At 35.7% G+C, this 12,231-nt stretch overlaps 1 protein-coding gene across 16 annotated transcripts; it reads right to left on the bottom strand.

Moving 5' to 3' along the window:
- Nucleotides 1-11,960, bottom strand: LOC129312668 (pentatricopeptide repeat-containing protein At1g06710, mitochondrial). Of its 16 annotated transcripts, none has more exons than XR_008593656.1 (5): nucleotides 8,823-11,960; nucleotides 7,517-7,635; nucleotides 6,679-6,766; nucleotides 4,888-6,060; nucleotides 1,525-4,585 (listed from the first exon to the last, which is right to left on the bottom strand). XR_008593656.1 is itself a non-coding variant. In XM_054955342.1 (2 exons), exons 1-2 carry the CDS (start codon nucleotides 11,775-11,777, stop codon nucleotides 7,561-7,563), a joined length of 3,030 nt encoding a protein of 1,009 aa, XP_054811317.1. In that variant the 5' UTR covers nucleotides 11,778-11,960; the 3' UTR covers nucleotides 4,587-7,560. The 16 variants fall into 16 exon arrangements, 1 of the variants encoding a protein (XP_054811317.1); XR_008593658.1 differs by having other exon boundaries at nucleotides 6,703-6,766; XR_008593650.1 differs by having other exon boundaries at nucleotides 4,888-5,614; nucleotides 5,809-7,635.
- Between the last annotated feature and the right edge of the window lie 271 nt (nucleotides 11,961-12,231).

Raw genomic sequence — 12,231 nt, 5'->3', positions numbered from 1 at the left:
GGACCAAGAAGAATTTAAAGATTAAGCCAAATATTTTATTCATAAAACAAGCTGTGCAATTGATCGAAATCACCCTCTATGTTAATTAAGAGAATTAAAAAAAGCACAAAATCTAGTTGGAGCTCTGATCCCTCCTCTAGTAGGTGATGGTGTGCCTGCCGAAGCTCTGCCTTATCGGTTAAGGGTCATCGGAAAAAATCAATATCCTTTGATTACCTGTAAGCATCAAAGATTACATTAAAACTCAACAACTAGAGGTAAAGTAAATGTCAATGCCTACACCCTTGCACCTCAAAGCCTATAAGCTTGTACATTGCACCTTAGGCCTATACCCTTATCATCTTGCACCTTGCACCCCAAGCCTATAAGCTTGCACATAAAGCCTATCATCTTATACCTTGCAACCAAAACTTATACCCTTATACCATAAGCTTATCACCTTACTCCTTCCATCCAAAACATATCTCCTTGTACTCAAAACTTATACCCTTCCACTCAAAACCTATAACCTTGTACACAAAGTCTATCACCTTGTATCCCACACTATCTATACCCTTACACCCAAAGCCTATGCCATTGCACCTTACACCTTAAGTCTATCCTTTTACACCACAACCTACAGCCTTACATCCCAAGCCTATACATGAGAGTCTAATATTTTTCAATATAATATATAATGCTTAAATGTAAATACATGTTTTCCATATAAAAGTCCTATGTTTAGTTCAATACATTAGAGTCACAGCATCATTTTGATCTCTTCCAAGAAATTGCTCCTTTTTTCATGAAAATCTGTTGTTTACCATATAATGATTGACTACTAGGGATCATACGCCCTCTATTTACAAGAAACCTATTGTATACCATGTAATCTCATATTTGGATTGCTAGCATGACAAATACAATATGCTTGTTTAATATACAACTGATAAGAGATAAGTGCACCAAAACAAATTGATTTTAGATACAATTTTTGAGACACAAGAATATGATCCAATATGAGACCAATTGACTGGAACTTAAGTAAGCATAGGAAAATGCTTGACCAATTGTGAGTGCAAATCTGCTTCTAAGTGAGTGCAAATACTTGATCTGCAACCACTTGTGTTCAACAACAAACACATTCGAAAATCAAAATGTCCAACTTACGTATAACTAATGCATGCACATCAAAGGAGGGTCAAGTGCAAGAATTGCCCCACTAATTGATAAATGCCCAAAAGAAAGCAAGTACAAGAACACAATATACATTATCAAATGTCCAAGCAATAAAAAGCAAAATGACATTTAAGACATGTGAACTTCTCCTAGATCCTTTCTTGCTTATCACCTCCCTCTCAATTTGTTTAAAGTTCAACTGCACTCCCAAACCTAATGTAAATTTTATTCTTCCTGCATTAAAGGAGAGGAAGATTTCATCAATAGAAATACCATCAAGTCAGACACTCTAATGCTAGAAATAGATATGGAAGTTCCATCAAATGTATCTAATGCAACACAAATAATTACAGAACTATCATCTACTCTATTCCTTTGTGGCTTAGTAACTTTCTACCAAATCTAACTACGATCTCACTAAGCCTTTTCTGGATCTATTATGATCCTTAGGATCTAATAGCGATCCTTCTCTAGAAGACTTAGGATGTAAGGATAAAGTTGTTAAATAACTCTGTCTCTTATTAATCAGGAACTTTACTAATTATTCTCTAAGACTAATCTTAGATACCTCTGTTACCCTCTTAAGCCTTATTTATTCTTTTGTTTCCCTATTTTGGACACTTCTAGACTTTAACTTTCTCATTTCTCAATTCCAAACACTTCCTTGAAGTCTATAAAAATATTGCGCTTTTTCCCTATGAAGACTTTTAAGTTATGAGGTCCCTAAAAGTCATTCTATCTTTTTCAATGCACTTTCAAGGACTCTAGATTGATTGGGCTTAGTAGATTACCAAACTTTGCAATATTCTTGAGCTTCTAGGCACAAAATTTGGGATGTTACAATTCTTTTCCCTCATTAAAATTTCACCTTCAAAATTTAAGGATTAAACCTCTATTCATGTCATTCTTGATAATGTAAATTTCTTTACTAAGAAAATATATTAGTTGTTACTCTTTTGACTCCACTTGTTGCCTTTCTACTTTCTTTGATATAGGGCATTCTTTCTTGTTACTATTTGCCTTTTCATGCTTTTATTGCACAAACTCTACTACTTACACTATTACTTATCCTTTACTTACTGACTTCTGCCATCTTTTATTGTCTCTTGCTTATATGGTAGTATTCTTTGCTGAAATATTTGTTTTTTTTATCTAAGTTGTTAGTTTCATGCCAAAACATTTCTTACTTTTCTAACTTCACCTTGGCTTTGAGTTGAAATTTTTGCTTTCCAAAGTCTGTTTATACTCTTATTTCATACTTCTTTGTTACTTTTACCAAGTCTTTTCTATTTACATAGGCATTTTTAGCTTTTCCTTGAAGCTTTAACTCTTTATACTCCATCTATTCATTTTATTTGTAACTCTTTCTATTCTTCTTACATTCCTATCTCATATATAGCTTGCTTGAATACATCTGCAGGTTTAAGACTTAAAGCTTCAAACTCTGCCAAATCTTACTTACATCTACTTGCTTGACTTGTTGTTCTGCTTTCAATGGAAACTTGAGTCATTGTTTGGTCTCAATTAGGTAATATTTTTTTTTTCATTTATACTTTTCTTGATAAATAATCACCACCCCTTGACTTCCTTATTCTCTTCAACTTAAACATCTTGTCTACTTCCTTAGCTTGCAAACTTCCTTAGGCCTTCTTATTTATTCTTTTACTGTACATATCAAACTCTTTGAGCCAGTTATTCATCTTTGTGGCCACTAAGCTTAACATTATACTTATGTCATGCTCGCCTTGTCTCATTGATTCTTCATCTCTTATGAGTCTTACCATTTCTATTACTTATAGACAATGTAGAGAGGGAACTCATTCTATTGCGTCAATTCTCTCAAAGCTACCTCAACTCTCTCAACGTTAAGGTCGCCACCATACCTTTATGTCAAAGCACAAGCTCATACCCCTACTTGCCTGACTTAACTATATACCTCTCTGATATCTAGTCATTAATTGCCTTTAGCTAGGGAGTGTCTTAATTCTAAGTTACTGACTACCTATATTTTTTCATGAGAATCTATCATCATTGTCTCTCTAATTGACCCATCTTTTACTGAGGTAGTAGTATTTGTCTAGCTACTGAACATGACAGTGACTTGATAGTTACTTGTAGCGTAAGAAAATGTTCTTTCAAACCTTTTTTAGTACTAGTTAGCCTCAAGGGATATCTTATCCCTATATTATTCTTGGCCACCTTTTACTTTATACTTTTATTGGAGTAAGGTCAACTCCTCTTTGGCTTGCCTCGATTGCACTTTCTTTTTCTCTCAAATGACCAATTCCCACCCTCCTGGGAAAACTCAACGGCCAAGACTTTCTCTTACTAGGTCTAGCAATAAACTATTTTTAGGTTTTTCAAAAAAAATCTTACTTATCACAATAACTCTTCTACTAACATGTCATCACTTAAGCATCATGTCAAGAAATCACATCTAAAAATTTATTATTTAACCAAGTACCTTATTCATGTACCTCACATCATAGGTACTTTATCAAACCCAAACTTTATTGAGTATCTAAATAGTTGGGGAAACATATTCATTCCATCATACCATTATTGGTATAATGTTCATCTTTTAACATCTTCGTCTATTCCTCTTTGTTTTCTTTCCCAAGAAATTCATTGGGATTTGCTAACTTATGTTTTTTTTTTTTTAACTTTCACATCTTGGACCATTTCCTATTCATATGATCACTTGTTTATTATTATACTTTCTAAACATAATACTCAACATACATACATCATTCAACTCAAACATTTACACATTTTAGTTGATCATGCAGTACGGTCAAGTATCTAACTCATGATCAATCATTACTAAGCCTAACACAACCACATAATTTAAAGCAACCACTTATGTGACCCGCATCTCTATTCATATTTAGGCTTTGCCTGAACCTCTGTCAAATCCTCACTTGTAAGATTCTAGATTGTGCTTGCTTCCAAGCTTTTTTATGCTCATATTTTTACATGTCTCAATGCTAGGTTTTAAATCATATTACATGAACTAAAACTTGATTAAATTCACTGCTCCATGGAGAAACAAAGATATTTAATGACAAAAAATAAGATATTTATTTGTTATACACCATTTATATACTATTATTAGTTGTCCGTCTCTTCTATTACTTGATCTAAGAATGCAAGAATCGTTTCCACTTAGTAATTTTAGGAGGATAATCTATGACAGTGATACAAAAGAATAAACGTGTGTAAGACTCACTTTTTTTTTCCCCTATCTTTTTCTTTAATATATGCTGTATGTAAATGTTTATAAGATCAATGCACAAATCCAAATATAAGAGTGATGCTACTAGCTGAGATTAACTCTAAGGCTGTATTGTGGACTGAACAAGTGGAAATCAACTGTTAAAACTCTGTGAACCCTTGCATTGCCAATTTGCCTCCTTGACACCAAGACCTGAAAAACCAAACCATCCATTGCTGGTTACCAATAAAAGTTGGTACAATTAGTAAGAATTTGGTCCATAACTCACAAAGTCGTGAGTTTAAATCTCACTGCTGATGTGAGAACCTTATTAATGGATCATCTGTAAATATTTCTACAAATGCTCTTTGAGCACAAAAGCATACCCTGACCCTGGTAAACTCCTAAAACCCAACTCAACCCAACTTTTTCTTATAAAAAAATTATATAGTCATACATACACACATAATTGTCAGGTAATGATCACAGAAATATAATGAAGATTGCATGCGCACCTTGAATTTCATGCAATCAAGTCTAGTTCATGGGGCTAAGTCCTGAACAAGGCAGCCAATCATGTAATATTTTCTTCCGAGTCTACAGCCCAATCATAGGACTTTTGCACCAGAAATTACTTGACTAAGCAAGGATGTCTGCCCAAACAAGTCTCTCACCGGTGTTCTATCCCTGATCTTCAAACACTTTCTGGAGAAGCTCCCATTATTCTTGCCTAAAAGGAGGAGACTCAGGTTGAAATTTCTCTTCACTAGTAACCATTAAGCCTTGGATCTAAGACTGTCAATCCTTTATTTAGGCTTCCAGTTTCGGCGGCTGTCCATGTAATTTCTCCATGACTTTAAACCCTTCTGCTTCTAATGATTGTTTTGAGTACTGTGTGCCGCCAAGGCTAATGATGCAATAACTGTTGGAGGTTTGGAGTCCACTAAGAAGTTGCTTTCTGGCCCTTTTCCCCTTTCACCTCTGCAAAAGCTTCTTTCAATAATTTGTATACTCTTTCCTTTTCCAAAGCTTCTTGTAGCAGGTTGCATCATCACTACTACAACTCCAATGATGCGTTTCAAACATATCAAGCTGATGCTGACAATAAGAGAATTATAAAACTGTGACAGTTCAATCTCCTTGCCTCAACACATGAAGGTGAAACTCGATCTCAAGGACAAGAGTGTTCTTCACAGATAGAACATGTCTCCTTGAATGCCTCGCAGATCTCCTTGTCCGAGCCTTGCAAAAGAGAAAATTGCCACCAAATTCATTCATCCTTGAGTTGATCAACAAAAACATGATCATTTTCTTTTTTCTTTTTTTGTGCTTGAAACACCCATATTTTTGTATGTGAAATATCACTAGAGACAATCATCCTTCTGTTTGTAGCAAAAACTCATGAGAACACTGGGATCATTGAAGGTAATCGTTACCATTTAGTTCATGCCTCGTGACAGGAGAGTACAGTCTGAATGAATTATGTGATGCTGTCAGAAGGTGGTCCCAGCATTTTTGGCATTAAATTGCATCATTGAGCCAAAGGCAATCATACATTCGAGTCAAACTCTTTGGTCTCTGATTTCTCATACCATTAAGGCACCTCAGAGTTTTTCATGCTGTGAAATATATAACTACAAATAGAGGGCTGGTGGCTAAAGAACAACCAATTCCAAATGCCACGAAATCTGGGAACATAATTGGAAATTAGAAAATATCCTCCGATGGGTAGATACGAGGGAAATGATAACAAAACAAGATTGACCATCTAAGCTGAATAAGGAAGCAAACTAACATTGATAAAAGAATGGGAAAACATTACTTAGGGTCCTTGTATTTTTTTCGCATTTTGCTATAGGTCCCCACACTTTTTTTTTTTTTTTGTGTTCTAGGTCCTCATACTTTTATTTTTTTGGTATTCTAAGTCCTTCCATGAACAAAGTGTAGGGACTAAGGAGGGACCTATGACACCGAAAAACAAAAGCATAGGAACCTCGATTATCCAAAAAAAGTGTAGAGACCTATAGTAACAAAACGTGAACAAAATGCAAGGATCCTAAGTTATGTTTTCCCTAAAAGAAAAAACATGCCAAAAAGTAAATGCCATCTAATAGATATGTTAGACAGTAGACACATATCCCCAAAAAAAAAAAATCTTCAATCTCTCTCTCTCTCTCTCTCTCTACAATCTTCACACCCTTTTGTTCCCAGCAAAACACCCATTAATGCAAGAACTCATATCGTTGAATTTCCAATTTACCAAATAGTTGGAAATAGAATTAAAAGATGTACAAGGGGTCAAAGACCTTTGAATCTAATTGAGAATGAACCTGGCACGCAGTTTCAGATGCCCAACCAGCAATGGGTCCTTGAAATCAGACCAGAGAACATAAGCTGATGCACCAAAGCAAGGGAGCAAATGAATATGATCTGCACCATAAAAAAACCTTGCCTGTGCATTTGCAGTCTCTTTTCCTTTTATTCTTTCTTTTTTTTTTTCCAGTAAAATTGCCCATTACAGATAAGTAGTCACAGTCTTACAAACTTAGATAGCTCTCTCCAAGCTGTTTCAAAGTAGAAAGTCCATTGCCTATGCAATTGATGATACAAAGGGGCCTAAGTGCAAAAGCACATTTTCACATCACAAGTAGTGATACAATTATAATAAACTCTAAGATTTTAATCTTAGAGAACTTCAACATTTTAATCTTTTATCTAGAGAACTTCACCAATGATACAATCATTACTTTAACCTTTTTATGTCAACTGTGGGAGGGGAGGGACCAATCAACTGCTCCTCCATTCCCATGTTTGCCCACAAACTACTTTATGTAATCCTCATTAAAACATGCAAGTTCACTATTTCAACCAGCAAAACTATTAAAAGCGAATGGCTGATGATGAAGGTTCAAACCATTTCATATTAAGCTCCAAGATTTTAATCTAAGAGGCCTTCACCATTTTAATCTTTTATCTAGAGAACTTCACAATGATATACAATCACTACTTCAATCTTTTTTATGTCAACTGTGGGAAGGGAAGGACCGATCACATGCTGCACCATTCCCAGGTTTGCCACAAACTGCATTCATGCAATTCTCAGAAAAACATGCAAATTCACCCTTTCAACCAGAAAAACTATACCTGCTTGACCAGATCTTCCTATTCCTGATTGTACTCGTGTTCCATCAGTCACTTCCAGTCTGCGCAACAGATGTTTTAGGTTGACCAGGGGTCTCTTTGAGAAGCCAACGGACGTTCTGCTAAGATAATAAAAGAACAAAAATGTTAAAAATGAATATTCCAAAACAATGAAACAAATACTGTGAAAGCTTGAATAAGCAGTGAAGCCAAGAGGGAAAATATGAACTTTTGTTTTACTAAGAATGTGATAGAGATACACACACTGATATTTAATGCATTTCCATAAAATTATTAAGAGGAAGCAAAATCACTATTGACTTATACAAGTGAACTAACTTTAAAGTATTAGCATCATCTATACGCTCAATCCAGTACATAAACTAACCTAAATTTTTAGCGTTCCTACTGTCAAATTTTCAAGATCAGCCTAAGTTCCAATTTCAAGCTTCTCAAAGAGTATAGCCATAGCATCCTATGGTAAATGATTATCAGACATAATCAATTATCCTATTTCAATTGATCTGCCATCGCAACCACAGACCAAACAGCCAAGAGAGTTATACAAGCTCAAGAACTTCATTTGGACCACAATGACGTCAAGTACCAAACTCAGATTCCACAATATAGAAATAAATATAAGATTGGTTCTGCCCAACGAAGTTTTTATCAAATTAAAATTACCCCAACGGATAAGATTCCAGTACAACTAGAGCAGTTTCATCAAGATATTTTTTTTCAAAGTATGAAGCTTTCAAGTATTCATTAAAAAACCAAAGAAAGAAACAAGCTTTCAATATGAAGCACATTCCTGCCATTAAAAATGCAAGCAGAATGTATACTATTTGCATATCTAAGGAAATTTTGACAAAAATGTCTAAGAAGCTGTTTGGTACATTGTTATCCAACATTCTGCAGGATATTGGAAATCTCAGTATAAGATATCAACAACAACAACAAGCCTTTATCCCACTATCAGTATAAGATATCAAGGGAATTTAAAATTTCAATATCTGGTATGATGATTGAAAATTTCCATAGTATACTATAGTTAGGTACTTTATAAAAGCTAAGAATGGCATGATGTAAGATCCCAATGATTTTTGGGTGGCAAGAACCATCCAAAATATGTCATCCTATGCAGTCACTGAATCTTGGATGACACCAGATTAGGAACCAATATACCAAACACAGGCATCTTGGATGCAACCTAACATCCAAAATACTAGAGCCGAGATGACAATCTATTAGATGCACCCGACTAATGTTTTGAAACTAAGAGAATATAGAAAGAGAAAGGGTGACAAACCATTTGACATATGCTATCTGATAATTCAAGTGCTTCTTGCCACCTATCAACCCTAGTAAGGCCTTTGATGAGATGAACAAATGTGCTAAGCTCCGGAACAATATTCCTACTTATCATGGTTGCATATAGCTCAAATGCTTTGTCAACCTTACTTGCATGTGACAGACTCTCAATCAATGAGGCATATAAATGTTTATTGGCATCTTCAAAACTTGAAGACAAGGGAACTTCTTCTAGTAACTTTAAAGCAGCCTCTAGTCTATCAGCCTTGACAAAATTATCAATTAAAACTCTGTAAACGGGAAGCATAGGTACTGATTCATTGTCAGCCAACTCATTTAAAAGCCCAAAAGATGTTATAAATTCTCTGCTAAAACCTTCAACAATTTTACGATAGCTTGAGATATGTTTTGGCCAATATGTTTGATTCATTTCATCTAAAAGTTTGTGAGCCTCATCAAGAAGGCCAGCAGAACAACAATGATTTATCATGACCCTGTAGGTTATAAAGTTTGGAGCACAACCTTTAGAGCACATATCTCTCAATAGCTCAAGGCACATTTCAATTTTACCTAATTTCCCAAATCCATCAATCATTGCAGTATAAGTTACAACATTTGGATTGCATCCCTTTTCCTGCATCTTAAGCAAGAGCTTGTAAGCCTCATCTGTCTTTCCAACTTTGCAGAGACCGTCTATCATCTCTGTGTAAATAACAACATTGGGAACACAAGAATTCTCTAGCATCTTGGACAAGACCTTCAAAACAAGATCCAACCTTTTATCTTTAAACAGCACATCAATTAAGGAGCCATAGGTATACAAATTTGGGCTGTATCCACGCTCTGACATCTTGGCAAACACCTCTTGGGCATCCTCAAGCTTTCCAGCCTTGCAAAAGCCATCTATAAGAGCATCATACACTATATGGTTAGGCTCACAACCTTCAACAGACATAGAATTCAACAGTTCATGGGCCTCTTTGACCCGTTTTGCTTTACATAGACCATCCACCAAAGCCCCATGCGTAATAACATTTGGTTTTTCATAGTTGTTGTCATTTGACCTAAAATAAATGTCCATATCTGAAGTTTCTATGTTACCTCTCATTCTGGCATAGATTTGGCATGCTTTTTCAACCTGCCCAGCCTTGCAAAGGCCATCAATTAAAGCTGTATAGGTTATAACATTGGGCTTGCATCCTTCAACCAACATCATCTCAAACAGTTCATTTGCATTGGACACCTTTCTGGCTTTCAGGTATGCATGAATAAGAGCAGTATAAGTCACCACATTAGGAGTGCAACCATTTCTCACCATTTCATCAAACCATTTGCGAGCCTGTTCAATGAGACCAGCTTTGCAGAAGCTATCAATTAAAATCGTATATGTATAAACACTAGGAACAATACCATTTCTTTTCATCTCTTCAAACAACAAAAATGCCTTCTCCACCTTTGAGACATCACAAAGGAAACCAATCACTTTGGAATATGTACTATCATCAGGAATGAAACCCTTGCTCATCATTTCATGTATAATCTTAAAAGCTTTATCAAATTTTCCAGCCCCACAGAGACACCGTGCGAAGTTGCTAACATTGATCTTATTTAAAACAACTCCTGCATTAAGCATCTCAGTGTAAGCTTTTTCAGCCAATTCTAACATATCTAAGGATGGGATTTCTTCATTGCCACATATACCACCAATCAATATATTGTAAACCAAGTAGCCCGGCTGACACCCACATTTATTCATTTTCTTAAACAATTTATAGGCATAAGGGTAATCCCTTGATTTGCAATAAGCATGTACTAGAGAATTAAATATCTCACGACTTGGGTAACAGCCTTCAGTAATCATCAAACTAAGAATTCTCTTGCATCTGCCCAGCTGTCCTTTCTTTAAACAACCAGAAAGCAAACTCCTATAAGTCACAACATTAGGAATGCATCCGTCAGAACGCATTCTGTTTAAGATATCCATAGCTTCGTCAAAATGTGAAGCTTCACATAATCCAGAGATCATCCTATTATAAAAAACAGTATCTGGAACATATTCCTCCTTCTCTATCAATGTAAGAGCATCCCTTAGCCTCCCTGCTTTGCAGAGGGAATAGGCAAAACAACTCAGAGTAAACCCATCCATATCAAATCCATAATTGGACATCTCCTTGTAAACCAAATAAGCCGTATCTAATTTGCCAGCTTTAAGGAAAACTTGAACCAAGGCGTTATAAGTTGTCTTCGAGGGCTTGTACCCATAATCTTTCAGTCTCCCTAGTTCTTCCAACGCCATACTCCACAACCCATTACGGCAACACTTCCTTACCAGAACATCGAGCAACTTCCGGAGCAATTCGCTATCTTCATCCTTTATTTCTCTTAAGAATTTTTCCTGAACTCTCTCATCATCGTTACAACACAATATATCCAAAAGAGCATTATACACCGCTAGTGTATGACTATAACCGATTTGACGCCCCGCCCATAAGAAAAACTTAACACACAGTTCAGGATACTTCACATGATTCAACACCTCTACAACTAAAGTTTCGTTCAATTTTCCCCGAAACTGCCTGAGAAATTTCTGGGTTTCATAACCAAACTCATCCCTTTGGCTCCTAATAGCATTCGACATCAATACAGCCTCATCAGACAACTCACCAGAATAAACCTTTAACAACGAAGGCCCGCATTCGCCACTCGAATCCGACAACCCATTGCGTAAAAACGAGTATTCCTCTGCCAAATCGATGGAAGGGCGAGAACTATCCTGTAAAAAAGTGTCATCAGGATGAAGCAACCCTTCAAGATTGTCCTCCGATGAAGTGGCAAAAGATCGAGCAATGGTGTATGGAAATTTGAAAAAGTATGACGAAAGAGAGTATTTAGCGGAGGATTTCAGAGAGCGTAAAGACTGAGAGAGTAAAATCTTCAACTCTGTTTTGCTCATAATAATGATGATGGACAAAAAAGATCAAAAGGTATGCGTTGGAACTAGGTTTTAGGAGAGGGTTATGACATTGTGCCCGTCCCTGCAAAAGAATCAAACTTGAGCTACACACTGGCCTCTGGGGGACGGACATGGAAGAGGGAGCAAAGCAGGTTGTCGTGTTCATGACAATAGGTTAGTGTATTTTTCTTCTATTTCTTCTTCTTTTTTTTTTGTTACAATAGGTTAGTGTATTTTGATTGCTTTATTGTAATTATTCTGTTTAAACTCAATACACAAATTTTGATTGCTTTTTTTGTCAATTTATTTTCATGTCAACAAAAAATACTCTCTTCATCTTTATCTGGGAGAAGCTATCACTTTTAACGTATTTTTTAATATAAGTAAAATCACCTCTTTTAATAAGTATTTATTATATATTTTTTAAATCACCTCTTATAATCTACATCAATAA

Source organism: Prosopis cineraria, unplaced genomic scaffold (assembly GCF_029017545.1).
Source record: "Prosopis cineraria cultivar Desert tree isolate PC_DT_omini unplaced genomic scaffold, ASM2901754v1 PC6, whole genome shotgun sequence".
Lineage (NCBI taxonomy): Eukaryota > Viridiplantae > Streptophyta > Magnoliopsida > Fabales > Fabaceae > Prosopis > Prosopis cineraria.
This window is presented reverse-complemented; position numbering and strand designations above follow the sequence as displayed.